Raw genomic sequence first — 22,850 nt, 5'->3', positions numbered from 1 at the left:
TTAAACAAAACCAACAATGACTTTAATGAAAATCAACATTAAAATGACAAGAACTACAAACTTGTATGAAATGTGTGAATACTTGTGCATACAGTTACTTTGCAGTTTATGTTTGTGAATAGTTTGTTTTTGGAGATTGCTTTATGGATTGCCTAATTAAATCAACTGTGACACAATGCTGTAAACCACTTAACATAGTAAAGATCCAAGGGGGTGAATAAAATGTATAGGCACTGAACTTCAGAAAATAATTTATGATAATTACATTAGATCCAACTGAATACATCAATCACAAAACTATTTTTATAACAGTGCAATTAAATCAACGCATTGGGAATTCAGAGACACAAAATTCTGGCAATTGACAAATCTTGTGTGACAAAAAAAATCCCACATTTTCAAGTTTTATCCCTGGAAGATACCCAAAATTGATTTCCAATGTGTCATGCTCAGTTCAACCAGTTTTCATGTGCCCCAGAAACCCCCACTGCCAGATCGTCATCATTGGTGGTGCTGAGGATTTATGCATTTCCTCAACATGTAATCCTCAATTTTCAGACTCCATAGACATGTCTTTTAAAATCCGCTGCTCCTTACGAGCACGCATTCGTTCTTTGAAGTCCTCCAACTCTTTCCTCTGAAAGTAAATATATAACAATTATTATCATCATCGCATATTGGGCTGTACAGCAGTAGATCTAAAACAGACTTAATTAAAAAAAATGGTTTAGACGCTGCTCTAATTAAAACAATTACTTGTGCTTTATTATTAGGGAAATCATAATTTAAAAAAAAACCTACTCGCAGTCCTTCGTCGGCGGGGAAGATCTCCCTCTGGATAGCATAAAAGATGCCAACATAATGCAAAGAAAAACACATTTGTTATCACACAATAAAGGCACCAAGCATCACTGAGTGGACTGAGTCCGTATAATCAAAAGGAAAGGCACTACCACTTACCTTTCTCTTTACTATGTACTCTTCAAAATACTCTGCTTGATTTGAGATCCAGAACATGGTCACGGGAAAGGACAGATACAGCATCATCTGCTCAAAGTCAAACAGACCAGCCAGTGAGCGATGCTGGATAACAGTTACATCTTAACCACACTTAGCCTACTGATAGCTGGATCGAATCACGAAACCTGTACCGATTTTTGTGATTTTAAATCTTTAAACCAACAAATATAAAACGTCAATGACTTTGTTGTAAAACAGTCGTTACTTACCCTGAACATCTCTATTTTAACACCCATTTTTACGTCGACACCTGGCCCACAACAGTGAATGTTATCTAAACTCCAAACATATCCGAAGACCTTCACGCTACTTCCGGATCGGTCACATGGAAGCAGCAACGCATGCGCCGGAGTTGTCGTGGTGGGGGAAAAAAGAATACTTGTTTAGAAAAGGTTTGTCCACTCGGGGGCGCTGCAAACCATTGGTTTTCTCAAAATACCAATCTCGCCGTGCATTTTAGGTAAGATTTACCTGCAAAGAGCTCTACGGTGGATGTCAGCCGATATCGTTCTCTTGACAGCATCAACAAACTTACAAGCATGTCAGTCTGGTGAATGAGTTCATAGTCATCTTTCACTTTCAATAGTTGTTGATCCACTAGGATATCAACAACTATTTTGACCGTATCTGTCAACTCTGTGAACTATTTTTAAATAACATGTTTTCACTAGTTTTTCTTTAATTTTACCTACCGTAAAAAAGTTAAATCATATTGAATATAATTTATTATAGATAAAGGACATCGCAATTGGGTACTTTTGGGAAAATATTTATTTATTTATTTTTTACTTTAACTTATATTTATGTAGCTCTGTCCCTAACTGCCCTGTTGGATTTACCCAGTTTGGCCGGTTATACTGGTGTACGGATACCACATCTCTCTGCGAGTCCGTGACACGCTCTTTACGTCCTCAACGAAAGACCTACGCGTGACGTCATCGACAACGAGAGGTGTTCAGGATCCTCGGAGAGAAAGATCCCGCGCGCCCTGGCAACCTGATAAACCCAGGTAAACGCCGTTGTTTCAACATTTTTCTGCCAGTCATGTTGTCTCATTAAACCGACCGAGTAAACCGCAAGAGACACGGTAACAGCGGTGTAAAGGCCCGAGATGTAGCGCTGATGCCCGGCGCCCATTGAGACCGTTCACTTGTACGGCGGCCTGTTCTGGCTAACTAGCTTGTTAGCTATAGCTAGTTGGCAGTTGTCTATCAAAAGACACAATAACCGCATTTACATTTAGTGTTTATCTGACATTCTTTGCCTTTCTCACACACTGCTGGCCACAAATACGTTGCAGATAGCCTGGCAAAGGCTGCTATATGACCACTGTGTTGGGCATCTATTGCTAGTTTGCTCGTCGACTGTCTTGTGTTGTGGGAGACGGTGACGCCGTCACGGTGATGATGGCGCACACTCAGACTGAGGCTATTTTGATGAGAATGCAGTCAATGCAGCAGGTAACACAGAATAGGAGTGTAATGTTCGTTTTCCAAAGCTTGCTACCATGATCATGAAACAATATGTCTGTGTCTTGGTACGCTCTCGGCACTGCTATGCACAGCACTGACGTCCATTACGAAACCCAGGCAATAATCTATGCCCTGTGGCCTAACGTTAGGATCTTGGCTCCTCGACGCCAGCACTCATTACTTTGCAGTTTATCGTTTTATTCAGCACATCTGGCACTGATAAATATATATGCTGCAAAGACGTGGTTGGATCTGTTGTGTTTATATGACTAATATGGAGAGGGTGAGGGGTATTACAGACTTAAAGCAGTGGTATTCAGCCGACTGGTGTGTTCGAACAGATTACTCATCCAGAGGCCCGTTACTTAACATACTGTCCCTCACAGGCGTGAGACGTGTTTTGTGTGCTTGGCCATTACAATAATAGTTTGAAGCCTGTTTAACAATATTCACATCTATCTACTGTCACTAGCCCACCTGCCGTCACGTTCTTGTTTGAATAGGCTTCTTTGCCCCAAGGTACACAAAGACTAAAGCCGTTTAAAGCTCTCGGGCTGCTACAGTTGGTTAGCATGTACCTTTTATTTACAGTCTCCCCTAAACAATATTTTGGCAGCCTATTTTGCAGACCTCTGTATATTGGTAATGAATCAAAGCCATAGGTCAGTTTTGCCATTAACTTGTCACGAATGAAACATTTAAAAAAAGTAGGATCGCTGCCTGCACCCTATGTGTAAATAAGTTAGATTAATTGGTTCAAAGGGCATGCTGGCCCCAGGTAAACAGTAAATATAACAAGCTCAGAGGGCCAAGCTCTTAATAACTGCACACTGCAATACTGAAAATCAATTTTCACACATTTTAAAATAACAATTGACTCAAAGTGCAGATACTAATGGTTAGAAGGGCTTGGTGATATGGCCAAGATCTACTATCACGATATACTGGTAGGTCATTTAAAATCTTGATAGCATCATACATCACAATTTGGCATATTTTCTGGTAATTCAATAAATAGTATATGAAATAATCACACAGCTAAGCCTATTATTAACTATTTACTTATTTTGCTAAGAACTTTACAACAAAATTAACGTTACAAGTATCAATAAATACATGCCTAGTTTCTATCTTTTCTAAATTGTGTGTGTGGGGGGGGGGGGGGGGGGGGCAGCAGCAAATGTAATCTGAATCAAAAAGTGCTCATAAATTAATTTTACAGCACAGATGGCAGACATTAAGGCTCCATAATAATTTATGCTTGCACATCTTGGTCTGAATCAACTGCATGTAAACGCTCACAGGTTATTATATAATTGGTTATGAAAAACCAAGGTGATGTTAAGGGAGTAGGATGTTGTACTGATTTAGACCTTTTTTGTTTGCATTCAAGTACTTTACTACTGTACATTTCATAATTGTGTGTGTGGGGGGGTGCATGAGATCTCCAATGATTAATGTATAAACTGTTAACAATTGTCAGACAGAGATAATGTTCCTACATCAGCAGCCACAACACATTGTGTAACACATTTCTGTGTACCATAATCTCTGTCTGTTTAAGGTGAAGAAGAAAACAGGAATGTTGTGCTGATTAGTCCCAACAGATTTGCACTCCAAACATGCCTGTAAAGGGGACTGGAGTGTGCTAAACCTTTTGCAGAAGATAGTTAGTTAGTAGAAGATAGTACATGAAATTCTTATGATATGTGCTTGGTTGATCCTAGACTGATTCTGCACATTGTGCCCCCTCCATGATAGCAAAACAGCTGTTAGTTCCTGCTTTGCTCCCACTTGAAAGTATCAGAACATAAAGTGTAGTCAAGCTGATGTAAATATTGCCAGCATGCAGTTTAGCCATTGACATTGCAATGGAAAAGATAAACAAAACGTAAACACGAGACATTGTATATCTTTTGATGATGTATATTGTCATATCGCTCAGCCCTAAAGGTCAGGGTTCACAGAGCAGATCTTTTGATTCCATACCTCAAAATACCAGTTTGTAATGCTTGTTTGTTTTCCATTTGAAACTGATAAACCACCTACAAAATTTCAGGGTGCCTAAACATTGCTAGCCAGGAAAAACATGCATGTGTGCTGTTTAATCCACAGACTAATTTCTGGCTGTGATTTTGGTCATTATAATGTCCTACACTAAAGAACACACTTTTCTAGCCCGCTTTTTTTTCCTCCTCATTTTTTATATTCCTTTTTTTTTGGTTCTCTTTTCCCTGGTTTAGTTGCCATGGTAACACCATCCTTGGCCTAGTTGTGAATGACCTCTGAATGAAACGGAGTGTGTGGTCAGGGAACAAATCAGGCAGCAAACAAAATCTATTATAGTGTGTGTGAGTGTATGCGCTCCATTTATCACTTTTGAGTCATTGGCAGAAGTGTCATGAGGTTTACGTCAACCATGTTATTGCTGCTACTGCTAAACCAATATTAGAGAGGAAAGAATGTTTGTTTTCTCCTCAGCTACATAAAAAACAGTGCATCTTTGTCATATAGTGGCATGTCAGGAACAAAATAGACAATATTTACTATGTATTAACGTTTTGTGCCGTCAAAACATTTCTATTACTTTCTCATTTAATATCTATATTTTTATATAATTTTTGATACCATTTAATGATAAACTCTCAAGGCCCCTATTGCTTTTAATAAAATATTTTGTTTAAGTTAAGTACAGATTTTCCCCAACATTTGCCTGAGCTTTATTTGGAGTGGACATTGATACACTCCAGTCGTATCCTACATAAATCAGAACTCGCCAACATTCGTTTAACACTGTCTCATGTCACAATGTTCTGTTGACAATATCTGTTTGCGATCGTTCCTTGGCATTGTCAAGCAAGCCCCAAGATGATTGCCTATTGACACAACCCTTGTCAAGACCTCGCTGCACCTGAACTGCCACTGTGGACAGCATTGCCAGGACTATGGCATAAGAAAGCATGTTGTGTGGGTTTAGACATTAACTGAATAATTGATTGTACTAAGTAGTGTCTGGAAGAGGGACTCAAATTTCCAACTGGCTAATAATATAGGTCTTCGTCTAAATATGCACTCTCTTTTAGCTCTGTATTTGGTCTCTCCCAACTCCTAAGGCAAGGATCTGGTGCTTTTGTTGCTAAGTAATCTAAAGCAAGCTTTTTCTAACTGTATATTTTTGCTGTTTGATGCTGAGCAGACCGTATGTGATGGATGTATGTATGTAAAACCTCATGGTCAGTGCTCAGCCAAGTGACCATCCCAGACCAGCAAAGTTGTATCCCCCAGTTACTGGGTATATATACTGAGTAACAGTATATTGCTGTCCTACTTTGAACTCCCACTGTAACATCCAGGAAAGTCTGTTACAGGCTGCTGTAGGGAGTGTGCACCGCAACATGGGGACTATAAGTGAAGGCAAAACATCCCGGCCGTCAGCTGGTGACTGGCTCATTTGATATGTAGTTTTCTATGAGTTTGCATGCATTTGAAACATAAATATCAGAGGCAATCATGTTCATTTAAATATGGGAAGCCAAAATTGAGATTAATATCCACTTAAATGTGCAGCTTTGGTCACCATGCAGATGGGCTTTGAAAGTAAATCATTAATCCCTTCTCAAATGCATAGATGATATGTTTGAAGTTTGAATAGTATATTATTGCACTAAAATAAAGCTGTTGAAAGAGACTTTGTTTAAAAATGAATTGTAAGACAGAGATCCTGATTTTTGGGTCTCTAGCATTGGTAAGAAGAACAGAACTACTGAACATTCTTTGTTAGTAGTAATCATTTACAAAGCCTTTTGGTAATTTGAGAATTAACTGAATCTAAGTACCTCTTTTGCTATCCTCCTCCTTTCTATTATTTTCCCCAATGCATAACTAAATATATAAGTTCATACTTCACAATGTCAAGTTGGCAAATTGCCTGTTTTCTCCACTCCGACTCCCTCCAGATTTCAGCTTCTCCAGTACTTTGATGATTAATGGAAGTGGCCTAACTTCCTTGAGTCTCATCCCTGTGTACACTGCTGCCTCTCCATCTGACCCAACCCCCAGTCTAAATGCAACCTTCTCCTTCGCTTTCCCCCTTCCTCTCGCTATCATCCCTCCCTCCCTCTTTCCTTGTATCTGAATACGATATCCCCCACCCTTCCAGTGACAGGGCCATGGGTTTGGCCTCCTCTGAATTGCTGTAGGTTGGAGCTTTGTCACTCTGGCAGCTGCTGTATTGTCTTTGGGAATGGTGCATATGGCACGTGGACAGGGAAGTAGGCCTGTGAGTTCGCCGTCAGTATCCGGATGCGGCACAGATGAGCTACTGCCTATTTCACTTGGAAAAACCTAAATTGTGCATTGAACTCATTGTCACTGAGTGTACATTGTACAGACTGGTACTTTTCTTGCCGGATATCTTGGAGTTTTGATATCAGACTAGTTTTGAAACAGTGGGAGTGTGTGTTCCTGTTTGCATGCACATGAAACTGGAGGTTAAGATTGATTGAGAGGTCAGCAATAGATGTGGTTGGTTTGAATTAGTGTGGGGGATACACAATGACATATTTTATGTGGTAAGGAGTTGCATTATGTTGAGAGATGTCAGAAATATCCAGCGACCATCAAACTGTTGAATCTCTAATGGTAAGTAGTGAACAAGATGTTAACAGTCTTGTGTGACATAAGCAGACGGATTCCTGCCTGGCACTAACCCTAACGCATTACAAAGTCAACATATTCCGTCTGCCGATATGAAAAAGCAGTTCCTCAATCAAAACGTTATCGAGCCAATCAACACCGTGAGGGGGGACTAACAATTAGTCAGTCAGCACCATGGGCATGCCTAACGCCATTGTCAAGCTGTCAACATTGTCAGCCGTGCACCCAAACCAAGGAGTGATGATAACAATGGAGAACGCTATAGACAACATTAATGCTGCTATTGAGCTTTTATAAATCAAAGTAGCTTTTACATTGAAATCTGAGCAGCTTTGATGTCTGGGCGAAAAAATATTATTTACATTTTGTGCACGGCTACGAGAAGGTTATGCTCTTACATAGCTTCGCTTCAGTCTCTCTACCCTTCTCAAATTTTCCTCATTCTGGTCTGTAGCCATAACATTAAGTTCTCACTGCAACCTCTTTAAAAGACATTGTGAATCATCAATCCTTACAAGTTATCTAAAAAATGTTATGCAGATCCTCTCAGAATAGATGCCTGCTGTGTATTGGCGAATTACGCCAGCATCTCTATTTCAATCAATCAATGACTTTTGTTGTATCGTTTGGACTACTATATAACAGTTTTGAAATTCATATGAGCTCCTTGATTAACACATTCCCCCTTTTTTTCTTGCTCTGCTCCTCACTTAAAACAGTCTCTCAAAGTATGGTGTCATGGCAACACATCACTTGTCGGCCCCCCAATTCTGGTATTAGGATATTCCACTTATGCTTGCATATCAGAGCTGTAACAGTTTGAGGTAGAACCAAAGTTCACAAGCGCAAGTTCTTCCTGGACACCGTAAGACGACAAATCCAACATGCTAACTCATATTCGACTGCATCTCTCAGTTGTGCCAATGACTGGGATAAATGGTTGGATGCTATATATATGTTTTGCAATTTAAATGCTTCACCAAGTTGCCAGTGGGCAAAATGATACCCCTTCTGCGTCTGTCCAAAAATAAATAGAAATAAACCTATCTTTATTTCTGTGGGGGTTTTTTTTCCTCATTGTACCTTACATGCACAGTTACTCTTAAACGAGGTAATGAACTGGACGGTAACTTTTGTGCACCGTTAAACCCCTTTTTACATGCTGTATGTTCCCTGATGCCTTTTGACCTAATTTGTGTTATTTGTTTTATAGTAGGCCTGCAATAATAACAGATTTTCCAATAGATTTGATCTTGTTGAGTTTGCCCCAAAAAAACAATCTGCTGCTTCTGCAGTTTTTTTTTTTTTTTTGTAACATAATAGTGCAGCCACAATATGAATCTGAGTAGTATCAGGAGAGGATGGAGTGCAGATAAGGGGGCCCTTAAATTGGTGGGGGTGGACATATACAAGATCGCACTGAGGGAAGTGAGCAAGTGGGGGTGGGGCATGATGAAATGCACTGAGGAAAAGACAGGAAGGGGGTGGGGTGTTAAAGGTGTAAGGAGTGTGAGTAAGAGAGAGAGAGAGGAGAGAGCAAGGTCCTCAAGCTATTGATGGGAAAGAGGGGAGGGGTGGAATGAGGGAGCAAGTAAGAGAGAGAGAAGGAGAGAGGGAGGGAGGGAGGGGTGTGTGGGCTGAGGCTCGTCAGAATGAGGAAGCAGCAGAGCCATTTTTACTGTTGAGCAACTGCATGCTGGTCTGCCTCTGCTAGAGAGAGGGTGAGAGAGCGAGCTGGAGGAATAAAGTGCTCCTCTTGGATCTTATCGGAGCCCTCTCTCCCCTCTCTCGTCTTCCCCTCTCCTTGCTTTCGGCTTGTGTCCATTTAAGTTGGGGAGGCCCTGGAGAGGACACACAATGGAGCGAAGAGCCTGTGGCAACTGGGCCGTTGTACTGCTGAGAGGGGGATGGGGTAGAGAGAGGACCGGTTCACACAGCTAACACAGCCTGCCGGCTGTAGGCTTCCACAGCCTTTCCTCCCCGCCTGGTCACACTGTTTTTCCAGGCTGGGGCCTTTTTTTGTGGAACAGCTACTCCTAAACTCTGCTTGGACTACATCAAGGATTACTCACCGTATTCCATGGGATTTTAGGATACATACTGGAGCCTGAATAATAAATCCCATCTGTGTTTTGGATGAGGGAATAGAAAAAACAAACTTCTGTGTACATTTTCGAGCATTTTGGTTTCTGTTTCTTTTTAGTGGAGTTCATAAATGGATTACAAAATGCATGCCAAGTCAAACGATTTGCTGGATTTTCAAAAACTGGACGCCCTTCTGGAAAAAATTGCACATTCAGTCTCCATGAAAAGGTAATGTTATCTGGTGGGGTAGACTCTCATACAAAGTTTTCAGACCGTTAACAGAGTCACTAAACCTTATACAGGCATACATATAAATGACAATCCATTGTTAAAACATTGAGAAGGTTAAGTCAGCCTTCAGTTATGGTTCTTGGGAATATCATGTGTTTAGCACTATCTTTAGTTTTACATGGTCTAGCTTAATTATCCAGTTTCATTTGTTGTGTTGAATAGTATTGTTATCCAGATTTCAGCCAGAAGCTATGAACCTACCTCCTGGTGAGAGGGGGTGTGGAGGAAGGGGGAGTACAGAGGAAGAGGGGGGTTGTGCGTGTATGTGTGTGTGTGTGTGTGTGTGGCAGTTGTAGAAATGCCTCCTGATTCCTGGTAGTGCTTGGCTTGCTCATCCTTACCAGCTGGAAGGTTAACCTGAAAGGGCTGCCATTATTCTTGCCTTTTCCTGTTTATGATGTGCCTGACTCATGGTTAATCTATTTGAGTCACTTGACTACTCATGCATCGACTAATTCAGGAAGTGCTTGTAACCAATACAAAGGGAACTTAATTAAATTTGTGGCCTTGTGATAAAGGATTAGAAATAATGAATGTAGTTAGTTTGTTGTTTCAGGTTTAGATACCCATAAGACAGATGTAAACAAAGCTGTCCATATTTCTCAGTGTTATACCTGGTGTTTATCTGTAAACACACTCAAGGTGCCCAGGCCATGGGTGGTTACTATTGAATTGGTAAGCTTCCAAAAGAAGGATTTTGAACCATTGAGAATAAAAAAAATACAGTACACTTGCCAAGAAGTAGAGTGTTACCATAGCAACCTTGGCAAAATTGTTGTTTTTCTTGAAAACAAGTTTCAGAGGTACACTAGCAACAGACCAGTCATACATGGTGGAAGGTGGAATAGTTAACCCTGTTACATACATTTTGTGTGTAATATTATAAGTGTATAATTACTTTGATGAGTGTCTGTACAATTGTGCATAATAGCACCTGTTTGTTTGGCTGAGGATGTTTGGATTATAGCATTGCTCATAATACTGATATTAGGCTAATTGTAATAGATTAGGACGTGAAATCAGGAGGTGCATAATTTATTTTAAATGGAGAAAGAAATACATTTCAGAAAGGCATCCTTAATGTGGTATATGCACATTTTAAGTTAAACATAATTTAAGATTGCTACCACTCAGCTCAGCCTGTTATAACTCACAACAAAAAAGGCATACAATGACACACAGAGACAACATTCGACCTTTAGATGCAACTGGGTTGTAGTTGACCATTGCCCATGATTTTTGGTGTGGCCGGTAACATTAGTACCGGTTCACCCTGAATGAAAGCTGATGAAAGACAGTTATGTCAGTTCTAGGCTGTAAAGGCTAGCAAATTTTTATTTTTAAAAAAATTTTGTGCAGTTCCTTATTATGTTTCACCTGCGCCTCTTATTTATTTTGTGCATATATTAAAAGACATGATGTTAATACCGCTGCAAAGCAAAATAATGCTACCTTTTACCATGGCGTTACTGTCATATAGAGACTGTGTGCCCTAATCACAAGTTCTGATCACACTTCTTTATACTCTTTGTTTTCTCCTCTGATAATTGATGTCTCAGGGAAGGATTGTATCAACTATACAAAGTGTCGGATTATACTCCCTAGATCACTCAAATTACTAATGGTGATCAATCATTTAGCTTATCTTTTCTTTTTCTTTCTCCTCTACCAACCAATCTAGAGGAAAAATAGAAACAAGTAAGACATGAGTGCGAAAAGGCCAGTGAATAATGGAATCAATACATTGTTTGTAGTGGCAAATAGAGTAGCATTAGTGCAGAGCTGCTCCCTGGAGAAGGGTTGATGGCGGTTTTATAAAAGAAGAAAAGGAGCAGGGAGTGGTGTTCTTGGCCTTACTGCTGTGGTCCCATCCATTATTTATTTATTTACTTTCAGGCACAACACAGGTCATCGTTCTGATACTTAGTTAGAATCTCAAGTGGCATCTGCAGGCCTACATTTTTGGCTGAAATCTCCCCCACCTCCATACATGAATGATTAAACTGTTTACTTTCATGCGGGGGAGGGGGGGGATGCAGACATCTTGCCATTGTTTTTCTCCCCTTTCCAAGTAAGACGGTCACGGTGTGGCTTCTCACAAGACGAGGTTTCCTGGTATGATATGTGCCTCCCCCACCCCAGTAACCAGAGCCACTTCCTCTCCAGAAAACATTCCACAGAAGTCTGCATTGATGTATGTCCAGGTCAAAGGTCAACTGGTATTCCAGAGCTGAGAGCAATGTAGGACATGCAGCAACAGGAAGTAGACCTCTTGATTGACCTCTGTTGGGGACTTCTGTGGACTTGATTAGTCTCACATGCCAACATTGCTCTTACACCCGGACAGGTCATTGAGAGGGGCTGCACTAATTTATCATAAAACTAGCTAAGCACGATGTCACTTATCACATAAACATCCAATATTACCTTCCTGTGATCTCCCTCCACTCAGTTATAACGTTACTGATAATTTAATACTCCCTCCCTCTGTCTCTCGACCACACACAGCGGTTACTACCGGTACCGACACATGAGTCAGTTAAATGGAACAGACTGGCAGTTGAATAAAATCATGTGTAATAAATGTGAATAAAATGTATATCACTCTAAACTAGGGATGTCAACAAATAACAAGGACATTTTGGACCAGTTATGCAAGTTGGTCTACAGTATATGTTAATGTGCGTCTTTCTATTAACCAATTAAGCTGATCAGACGGGATGCACCGTGGCGATCAGGGTGCCAAACGACACAGCTGTAGTCCCACACATACAAGTGCCAGGCTGCTGGGTTCACTACGGTGAGCTCCGATACGGCAAGCTCAAAGCTGTGTGCAAAACAGTTTCACATATTGCCCGGTGAAAGTAGTGTGTGCCGCTCTAAGAATGAATTGTGGCGCAGGCTTAAAAGCAGAAAAAACAAGTATTGAAACCATAACAATCCTGAATATCAGCTGATTGGTAACGAATATGAGCATATTTATTTATATACTATATAACACACACAAAGATACGCTGATCTTATTATAACGATAAACTTTTTTATGACAACAAAATATGTAAACACTCAGTTACCATCTTTCTGAGATCAGCTGCATGTTACACTATGGAGGTGACCTCTGTGGGTGTGTGCTCTGCACTATAATACATCCCATCAATACAGCATCATAGAAAGTGCAACGTCTGCATTTATGATGGTAGTGAATATCGTATCGTTAGGATTTCTAAATACCCAGATATTGTGTTATACCGCCCAAGCCTACTTTGTACTAGTGTAATGTTAATGGAATTGGGGATGTATCTACGTATTTTGTCATTTTTTTAACCATTAGTTCGTTATTCATCATAACTATTTTGTCTTGAATATGGCAACTGCTTGACTCCCATATAGTCCCTCTACCTCAAAGTGGCAGCCATACTGTATGAGAGATTTACAGTTCTGGATGTCATTAAGTGTCCAAAGAAAAGTGTCATATCTGCTTGTTGTCCTGCAGTTCCTGTATTTATTGCTGAATCAATAAGGCTAAATGCACTATTTCCTGAGATTTTATAGACTAAACAATTTACAATAAAATAATAAAAGACTGATTGACTGATTCATTAGTTGCAGCCCTTTTTTGTCAAGGGGTGGTTCAATGTACCGGTAATTATGTTATAATGACATACTGCTGTCAGAAAGAAAGAGACAAACCCAAATGACTTGCCTTTAGTTGGTAATGAGTTAATTAGGGTGATTAAATAACTTAAAGGGAACTGGAACAAAGCAGGCTCAGCAGGTTCCCTTTCCCAATATCATTTCCACATCTGTTGAAAGAACAACAACAATTAATTGAGTTGAATTTTTTACGTTTGTTTTGTTTCTGGCTGGTTAGGTGCAAAAGACCCCAACACATTACAAACCAAAATACGACTGTTTGGGTGAAAGGCCCTAAATAACTCTACACACTGTCCTGGCATAACATTGCAACATGGTGCAAGAGGCTATATACCTGGACATACAGCAGTTGTTGCTTTTAATGGGAAACAGTAGAATAGGCTGTGTGCCTATGTTATGTCTTACAACAGAGATACTTTTGCTGTGGAAGTTGACAAAAATACAAATGTAAGTATTTCTGTGTACTTAAAGTCTGTTCAAGGTAATGAAGAACAAAACATGTCATGTTATGACGGTTAATGACGATGGATATCCAGTACTCCAAATATACCTGTAGTGGGGACCAGCTTGTGGCAAAATGCAGGCGATTGTTTTGTGGTCCACATCTGACTTATGAGCTCTCTTGACAGTTTCTGCCTGTTGTGCCCTCTCTGTGATAGCAAAACAGATGTTCGCTCCAGCTTTGCTCCCACATGCGAGGATCAGAGCATAAAGTGTCATCCAGCTGACGTAAATATTGCCGTAATGCAAATAAGCCACTTGTTTTTCAACAATACAAACGATTAACACAAACATTGTTTTATTGTTTGGTGATGTATGTTGTAATATCCCCCATCATTATAATGGTTTCTGAAGAGCAAAGTGAGCGTGAAAGGGATTTGTTTTCTTTTCTTTTTTGTGGAAGACTTCCTGTTGTGGCAGCTCAGGAGCTGTTAATGCCATACATGTGTCTGTCTGATGCCCCTAGCCATCTGTACTCTACCTGCCTGTGTTTCTCGTAAATGCTGTCTCACTTCAGACCAGCTGCTTGGTCCCCAGGATCCACCTGCACAAAACATTTCCCTTGACATATTTTCTCCAACTTGTGCCATTAAATCTGCATCCTTCTAGATTTGTACACAACTAAATCAATGATAAGGGATTTGATCTGGAAAATTACAGCCTACCAATGGAGACATCATATAAGATTCCTTGACAATTCAGTAGTAGCTCAGTCCTTTTTTTTTATTACGTAGAGTAGTGTTATTTAGTTATGATAACCCTAAACAGTATCTGTCACATTTCAATTTTAACAAAAGGATCTTGGTAGTTAACATACATATTTATAACTGCAGCAGACACTCATATAGGGTTGGTCTACACTAAGTAAGTAGCATTTTATTAAAATGTATGTAATACTTAATCATCACCTTTTAGACATGGGAGAACCAAATTATTTGTAATTCATGGAATTTGCCCATATGTGCGCCTATAAAGGAATGAATAAATAAATACTGTACTGTAGTCAACATATTGGCCTAAAATAAAATACCTGGGTTTGTTGAGACTGTCTGTCTATGAATCTCCACTGTTGGTTCACACCCAGGACCTCACACATGTACCCTCTACACAGAACAACCAGTGATATCCATCTGAGAATAGCTCAGAAGAAGGGACAATGTACAGTAATCAAGTCATTTATTGTCTGTGGTAGACACAATATCAATGCAATACAATTTAGTGCTATTAAATGCCATAGCTTTGTGGTGACATCACAAAACTTAACAGGTGTGTGGTTGATATCAAAATAGAGGCCAGATTCCAAATGCGTCGGGCAGCACAACTCAGCACTCACTAACATGTGATTTATTCCTTGGAATTTTTTTTAAACTTGACACACATTTGATAGATAATGAAACCGAGTGATGGAGTCAGTAATGTGTTTTCTTTGTGGTTGTGGTTGGAATACAGAGCCGGTGATGTATGCATGATGTAAATGGTTTTCCATACTACAGGATTGGCTGGTTAGGCTGAAGTTGATTGACTAAAGCTGCTGACACTGGAGGTTGTTAAACCTGAAGTGCAAATTTTTGCATTACTTGTGTGAGTTTGAACACAGGATCAGTTGTGTTTATTCGCAGCTTACCTTAATGTAGACACTGACCAGGTTTCATCAATCATGGCTGAAATAACCGATATTGCTGCTTTGTCAAGGTTGTGGAAGTCCCAGGTATGCTGGGTAATCAAACAGTGTCCTGTATGAACCCCAAAACAAACAGTTTTGTTGTGATGTGTGAGTGGCAGTGGTGAAACATGTGCTTTGTGTTTGGTGTGAACACGCCTTTAGGCTGATTAGTCTAAAACGGTGATTCCCAACCTTTTGTGCCAGTGCCCCCCGCCCCTATCCATTGTCCAGGTCTGTTACCAACCCCAATCAATTAAAATTTAGGGTAATAGTGTCCCTTGAATATTTTTTTTCGAACCTATTCACCTCAATGAGGTTACCTTAATTGATTTACAAACCCCTGGACTGTAATAGCTCATATGTATCTGAAATATCTCTGCTCATTTTCTGTTCAAACTTTCTACACATTCAAAAACATAAAGTTGGAATATTTTGATGGGAAATGTTGGAATATTTTTTTAAACTACCTGCACTATAGTCTGCTGTGTATTACGTTATTGGTCAGAGAAGCATGTGTTCCATAGAAAAACTGTGCTTCAAGTGATCCAGGAAACGGCAGCTTTTAAAAAAACAACAACAAATGCTTCAGAGGATAGTGGAGAAAGCACGTCTAAAGATAGAAATATGAAAATTAGCAATCTAATGACTGCCCTGGCAATAAAAAACAGGCAGATAAACGTACCCTACAAAAGAAGAGTGGAAGTAGTGGCTAAAATCTCCGCTCCTCCAGTCCGCATGCCGAAGTGCAAGAAACTAAACCCTAAATTGCCACAGAAGGCTGTACCATTAGCATGTAAATGTGTTAGATTAGATCCTGATGGGCAGGCGGCTCCTCTGCCATCAGTGTATGAATGTGTGTGACATGTGAATGGGTAAATGTAGACTTAATGTAATTCAAAGCACCTTGAGTAGTCGAAAATGCTAGAAAGCGCTATATAAGTGCAGGTTCATTGCTTTCTCTCATACACATTACATTACTCTCTAAAGCCAATCCAGAAAAGCTTTGAAATCGGTTTGCTGTATTGAGCTGGATGAATGAACTGTGGACTGGATGTGCAAATGCGTGCCTTGTGCCTGGACAAGTTCAGTGCTTATTTATTTTGGTCTTATTTGTGAGGTTTTTTGCTTCCAGCCACTAAAGCACCATCTGTGGTTAACTGGCTCTGTTTCCTTTTTATGTGTTGTCATTCAACATATTGGTCAGTTAGTCAGATTCTCCACTGTGTTTGTGTGCCTCCGGGAGGCCAAGGCAGCAATCATGTGGTGTGCAAACTGCTTCACTCTTCTCAGAAAGTGACTCATCAAGAATGAGATCAGTCACAGATCTATACTGTGGTGTGTGTTTATCTTTTAGCCCCTTTTGTGGGGGAGGATTTCAGTGTGGGAGACTGGGAGACTAACTTGTACCTAATAGAGGCTTGAACACACAAACTTCAGATCAGTGCTTTGTCCTAGAACATGTCTATTTTTAGTTTCTTGATTATTATTTGGCCTTGTTGTCTTAACAGTCTTGTTTGTATCTTCATGTGATGTCCCTTACTGCCTGGGAGAGGACATCATGTAGGACTGTGTGCTGGATGATGATTTATTGTACTAGGGCTGCCCCCTGTTAGTTGATTAGTCGTAAAATATTTCTTTTGTCAATGACTCATTTTTTATGCTTTTTTCATGTTGAATGACATATTTCCAAGAAACTAATGACCACATCTCTGGTAAACACAAGATTTAAAGTGGTGCTTTTGTATGATTTTTTTGGGGAGAAACTCTGTAGATTAAATCAACTAATCAGTAATTCAACAAAACAGTTTTTCTAGTTGGTTAAGAATTTCATGAGTCAAGGACAGCTCAATTTAAAAATAAATATATTTGCGTTTTTGGCTGTTGTAGCGCTAGTTTTAGGTCTGGTTAATATATATAAAATATATCTCAATTTTTAGGCTATGACGCAATATACAGTATAGATCTCAATATTATAATTATAATAATTAAAATAACATAACTGTTGGATTAAACCCTTTTGATTATTATCACCATAAACTTGATCATTCTATAAAGTAATCTAGAATTCAAGGGAACACGGCTAATAATATATGACAATTTAGTTATCATTTTTGAAATTCTCCATCAGAATTTCCTGATAATGTCTGACAATTAGAGAGGTGGTCTGCTGTCATTTGGAAGTCAGATTGGTCTTTGTAAATATATATTTCAGTATTGAAGGGTCGTACAAAGTCAGAGTAGTAGCTTGTCACTTGAAGGAGAATAGCTGGTCTCCCTTTAAGGTCAGCCCACGTTAAGTGAGCCTGAGATGTTGCTGCTAACTGGGGGTTAACCTCTTTTCACTCAGTTTGCAGTAAGAAAGCAAGACATGGGAACTTGGCTTGGGTCTTGAAGATTTGTAGCATTTATTCACCAACAAATAAACTGTACACACACTGCACAGCTATAACATTACTGTTTGATACTCTTTGTCACACACACACACGCTCGCACGCAACCAGACACTCGCTAATGTTACGCCAGGCTTGCAATACACTGATGGAAACCCTGACGCTGTTTGCCAGGAAGACTCACAGCTGACAACCTCGCAGCTAAACAAATTGATGTGGTGGAAACTTACTCGGAAAGTGGCTGCATGTGTCTGACAATGCACGCAACACAACCCTCCCAGACAGATGAACTGTGGATTCAGTTGACTGTTTGTGCATATACACTGCAACTAAATTTTAGATTTAACATGCTTGTGCAGCAGTTATCATTGCAACTGGGCGGCTTGTTAGAATTTCAACCACAGGACCCCTGCATGCAAGACAATAACCCTGTATACTGATGATCGGTTGAGGGTTGCCTATCGGTCAGAAAAATAATTCTAAATTAGCACACCTAGTTGCCTGTATTTTTAAATTATGGATATAGGGCTGTTTTGAAAGTGGAATATGTGATTCAAATCCAATTCACATTTTGTCAAATACAGCAACACATTCATTCATTATTTATAGGGGTGTAACGGTACATGTATTTGTATTGAACCGTTTCGGTACGGGGTGCTCGGTTCGGAACGGAGGCGTACCGAACGAGTTTCCATACGGACATATTGAGTAGAGGACCGCATTTGTGGAGCATGCTGCAGCCGCACATGCGCAGTTGCGCACACCGCGACACAATAAACAGCAGTAGTAGCGGACGTCATGGCTAATGCCGCTAGCGTTGGCAACAAGCCAGAGTTGGAGGACCCTCCCGCGACATTAAGGTCTCCCGTTTGGGAACACTTCGGCAAATCGGTTTGCCGACATTGTTCATGTGAGGTCGGGTATATTTCTGGCAACACGTCAAACCTGTTGACGCATTTGAAACGGCACCACCCCCACGTGAACATCGCTACAACGAGGAGAAAGACGAGCGTAACGTTAGTGCAAACACAGCTCCTCACCGCATTTAAACAGCCTCTCCCTGCCCTGTTCAATTTTGCACATCAGATGGAGAAAAGATTTGTTTTTAAAAAAACAGTCTGAGCCTTATTCATGTTATTTAATCTGAGCAACAACTTGAAACTATTTAGTGTTGCAACTGTTCAATTTTGCACATCAGATGGAGACATTTTTTTAAAGAAACAGTCTGTTATTTTTTATTTATTTTTATTTTTTAAATAAATATTTTAAATACTTGTATTTATATTTTTGAGCAGCATTCTAGCTCCAGTGCATGTTCCTACTGTTAAAAGCACAAAAGTAATAAACAACTAGCACATTTATATTTTGCATTTTGTTTTCTTACTGTACCGAAAATGAACCGAACCGTGACCTCAAAACCGAGGTACGTACCGAACCGAGATTTTTGTGTACCGTTACACCCCTAATTATTTACATTCAAAGCTTCTTTTGAGGTTTCTGAATAAAGCTTCAAATGTTTAATACAGGTGTGAGCTTCCACTTTCACACAGCTGGTTCAAGGCTGGACTGCTGGATGTGTAAAAACACATTTACAAGCATTGAGCTCAATTTACCTGGGAGGTAGCTTGTGTGTAATCAAACACGTCAATGGAGATTGCTGCGATATAAAAACACTTGTGACACATCACATGCACTCGACACAGGAGAGTGAGAGGAGCAAAATACCGAAGCGAGTATCAAGCCGGTCACTTAAAAGTCATGACAGTTTGTACTGGAAGTTATTGGATGTAACACCCACCCCTATCTAGTTATACTTTACAGCTGTTGTTGCTATCATTGCACATAATCAGGGATATATTTTCTTATCTGTGTGTATTGGAGCCTTGAGTTCTAGCCAGAAAGAAAAATAGAGAAGGGAGGATTGAGAACTGTACTGAGGTCATTAATATCTGTTAACAGGACCCCCCCAGAATGTATTATCAAACTTATGGCAAGAGGAATACTCAAAAAGAACTAGTTTATGTGGGCTCTATGTGTTTTCCAGCCACGTCATTAGGCAAAAGTGTTAAAAACTGCCACACTCAAAAGCGGGGTATAAAGACCCGACCATCATCGCAAATGGACGAGACGCAATGGATTGTATGAATATGTGGGTAACCGACACCCTTTTCTCTCATGTATATTGTTCCACTCCGTTGTAAATGAAACTTAACTGAAGTAGCTGTGTAAATAATTAAAACTGAGCGTTTTCTCACCTCTGCATTTGCTGCATGAAACTGGTGTGAAACTGGTGTGAAGATCGCCCCTCCTCGTCCCTTGTTGAGGGGGTTTCAGTTTAATTTGCGCCTAACTGTTCCCTTATAACATGGCCATCTAAAATGTAGTATATTAAAGTAATGTAGTGCAATTCCAAGATATCAGTGGTCTATGATACACTGCTTAATAATTCCAATTATGCTTTTTTCCCCTTTCCAGAGAGTCCAGCGAGGAGTGCAATGGGATCAGCGGTGCTCTGTCAGTGGAGTCTGTGCCGGGGCCAAGACTGAACTGGTGTCCTGCCAACACCACTACTCCTGCCCCTGCAGCTCCAGCTCCCGCTCCGGGGCCTGAGCCCACGCCCAACCCTGTTAGAATGGGGGACGGCCTGGATGCAGCACAGATGTCAGGCAGCAGCAGCAGCAGCAGCAGCCAGGGGCAGGCCCAGCAGGGCAATCCCCCACCCCCAGAGTACATCAATCCCAACAGGCCGAAGCGCCAGACCAATCAGCTGCAGTACCTGCTCAAGGTGGTGGTGAAGGCCCTGTGGAAGCACCAGTTTGCCTGGCCCTTTCATATACCAGTGGATGCGATCAAACTTAACCTGCCTGTGAGTGCAAGCTTTCTTTCCATGTCCATGATGTAACATACACCAAAACCATTACACATTAGGCTGTACATTTTTGATGATTTGTGTTTATATCTGTATGTAAAACTTCAGTTCACTCATAAAAGTGAGGTTAAACATGAATTGCTTATTTGCTGAAGAAAGAGGGAGATTTATTTTTGTGTTCAGCTTGATCATGCCAGAGAATGTCTGTGTTAAAATACTAAATACTTGTATGTAACCTTTTCAGGACTACTACACAATAATCAAAATTCCCATGGACATGGGAACAATCAAGAAGAGGCTTGAGAACAGTTACTACTGGAATGCCCAAGAATGTATCCAAGACTTCAACACAATGTTTACCAACTGCTACATATACAACAAGGTAACATAGTTGTACTCCGGAGTCATTGTTACCATGAAGTGCCAAATATTCTGATATGCCGCCACTTTTGCTGAGATTATATGTCTCTCCCTGCAGCCTGGAGACGACATAGTCTTAATGGCCGAGGCTCTTGAGAAAGTTTTCCTCCAAAGGGTCACAGAAATGCCTCAGGAAGAAACAGAGATTGTTGTCATGATGGGAAAGGGACGTGGCCGTGGCCGAAGAGAAGGAGGTGTGTGATTTACTGCGTTACACTCAATGTTTTGCTTTCAACACATGTTCTTGGAGCTGGAGTCTGTGAGACAGGCTATTTATCTAATTGTCTTGTTCTCTTATCAAGGTCTGAACATGAAACCAGGGGCTATCATTGATTCTTCGTCCACGACTCCTCAAACACGTGGTCTGTCAAACCTCTCAACACCACCGCAGATCAGGGGACCAATGCAGGGCCCGCCTTCACTACCTCCCCAGCCTTTGATGCAGGCCCTGCCGTCCCACGTGCCCCCAATGTTACCCAGCCATGCACCACAGCTCGGAGCTCCCTACTCCCTGGGCCAATCAGACTGTGCTCCTCAAGTTCCCATCATGACTTCTGTGCCTCCCCCTGCTCAGACCGCCCTTCCCATAGCATCCATCCAGAGCACTGCCCCCATGCTGCAGAACCCTATAACCATGACCAAAGTGAGTGTGATTGACACAGAGAAATATGCTTGGGCCGGTTGGCACATTTTTGATCATGCTTGAGAGCATTAGACAGATTTGGTTAAGTTTTGGCAACTCATTCTAATTGCTTATTTCCTTGCTCTCTTGCACCCTTTTTCTGCTCTCTTTGTATTCACTTCTATCTAGCAAAGAAAGAGCCAGAAAAGGAAAGCTGACACTACAACGCCCACGGCAAATGACCAACTGAGTGAGTCTTCACCAGCAGAGTCCAAATCTGGGAAGACACTACCCAGGCGAGAGAGTGCCAGGCCTACAAAACTGATAAAGAAGGATGCCCCAGACTCCCAGCATCACATCGGCGCGGGGATGGGACTGAGCGGACCAAGTGGCGGTCATAGCCCCAAACCACAGGATCAGCTGGGATACTGCGCTAGTCTGGTTAGGGATATGCTGTCCAAGAAGCATGCTGCTTACGCCTGGCCATTCTACAAACCTGTTGATGTGGATGCACTGGGGCTACACGATTATCACGATATCATCAAATATCCAATGGACCTCCACAGCATCAAGGTGTGTTGAAGACGAGTTTGTATATCAATGGTACTATAAGATATTGAATAGAGGAGGTTTGTGGCATGCCAAGTAATACATATTGTTGATGTGTTTTAATAGGCCAAGCTGGAGAACAGGCATTACCGGGAACCCCAGGAGTTTGCTGCTGACGTCCGATTAATGTTTTCCAACTGCTACAAATATAATCCACCAGACCATGAGGTGGTAGCTATGGCACGCAAGCTACAGGTAAATATAGTAGAACATGCCAGCAATGTTGCTAGGGCAGGCATTCATCAATATAGACTTTTTCTTTGATTTAAAAAAAAATTCTGTCTTAATGTTTGCTGGTGTTTTTGTTTTCATTCTATAGGATGTCTTTGAGATGCGCTTTGCGAAGATGCCAGATGAACTTGAGTGCAAGCCTCTGGTTCCTGCCCCGGCCCCTACTCTTCACCATCCTGCCCCTGTTAAGCCCCAGCCTCCTTTGGCCCACGTCGCCTCATCTTCAGACAGCTCCAGTGACTCTTCCTCTGAGTCCGAGTCTTCCACAGATGACTCTGAAGAGGAGAGAGCCCAGAGGTTGGCAGAGCTCCAGGAGCAGGTTAGTGTCTAGAGTCGATTTGTCGTACATTCCCCGTTACCCTTTTGT

The 22,850-nt window shown here is 40.9% G+C and overlaps 2 protein-coding genes across 4 annotated transcripts in view; one reads left to right on the top strand and one right to left on the bottom strand.

Annotated features, from left to right (window-relative positions):
- pet100 (PET100 cytochrome c oxidase chaperone) lies at positions 1–1,339 on the bottom strand. The gene is made up of 4 exons (XM_084037052.1): positions 1,230–1,339; positions 961–1,047; positions 802–834; positions 1–637 (listed from the first exon to the last, which is right to left on the bottom strand). Exons 1-4 carry the CDS (start codon positions 1,254–1,256, stop codon positions 548–550), a joined length of 237 nt encoding a protein of 78 aa, XP_083893178.1. The 5' UTR covers positions 1,257–1,339; the 3' UTR covers positions 1–547.
- A 583-nt stretch (positions 1,340–1,922) lies between these two features.
- brd4 (bromodomain containing 4) overlaps positions 1,923–22,850 on the top strand; it is a 29,558-nt gene continuing 8,630 nt past the window's right edge. For 2 of the 3 annotated variants that reach the window (XM_084036786.1, XM_084036785.1), the window contains exons 1-8: positions 8,812–9,461; positions 20,208–20,598; positions 20,846–20,983; positions 21,080–21,215; positions 21,324–21,664; positions 21,833–22,216; positions 22,319–22,447; positions 22,572–22,802. In XM_084036786.1, coding sequence (XP_083892912.1) covers positions 9,364–9,461; positions 20,208–20,598; positions 20,846–20,983; positions 21,080–21,215; positions 21,324–21,664; positions 21,833–22,216; positions 22,319–22,447; positions 22,572–22,802 — 1,848 coding nt within the window. In that variant the 5' untranslated portion in view covers positions 8,812–9,363. Of the gene's footprint in view, positions 2,030–8,811; positions 9,462–20,207; positions 20,599–20,845; positions 20,984–21,079; positions 21,216–21,323; positions 21,665–21,832; positions 22,217–22,318; positions 22,448–22,571; positions 22,803–22,850 lie in introns of those variants that run through there. The other variant, XM_084036787.1, reaches the window with a different exon arrangement.

The sequence above is a fragment of the Eutrigla gurnardus genome (assembly GCF_963514095.1).
Source record: "Eutrigla gurnardus genome assembly, chromosome: 20".
Classification (NCBI taxonomy): domain Eukaryota; kingdom Metazoa; phylum Chordata; class Actinopteri; order Perciformes; family Triglidae; genus Eutrigla; species Eutrigla gurnardus.
Note: the sequence above shows the minus strand (reverse complement) of the source record. Positions and strands in the feature narration are given on the sequence as shown.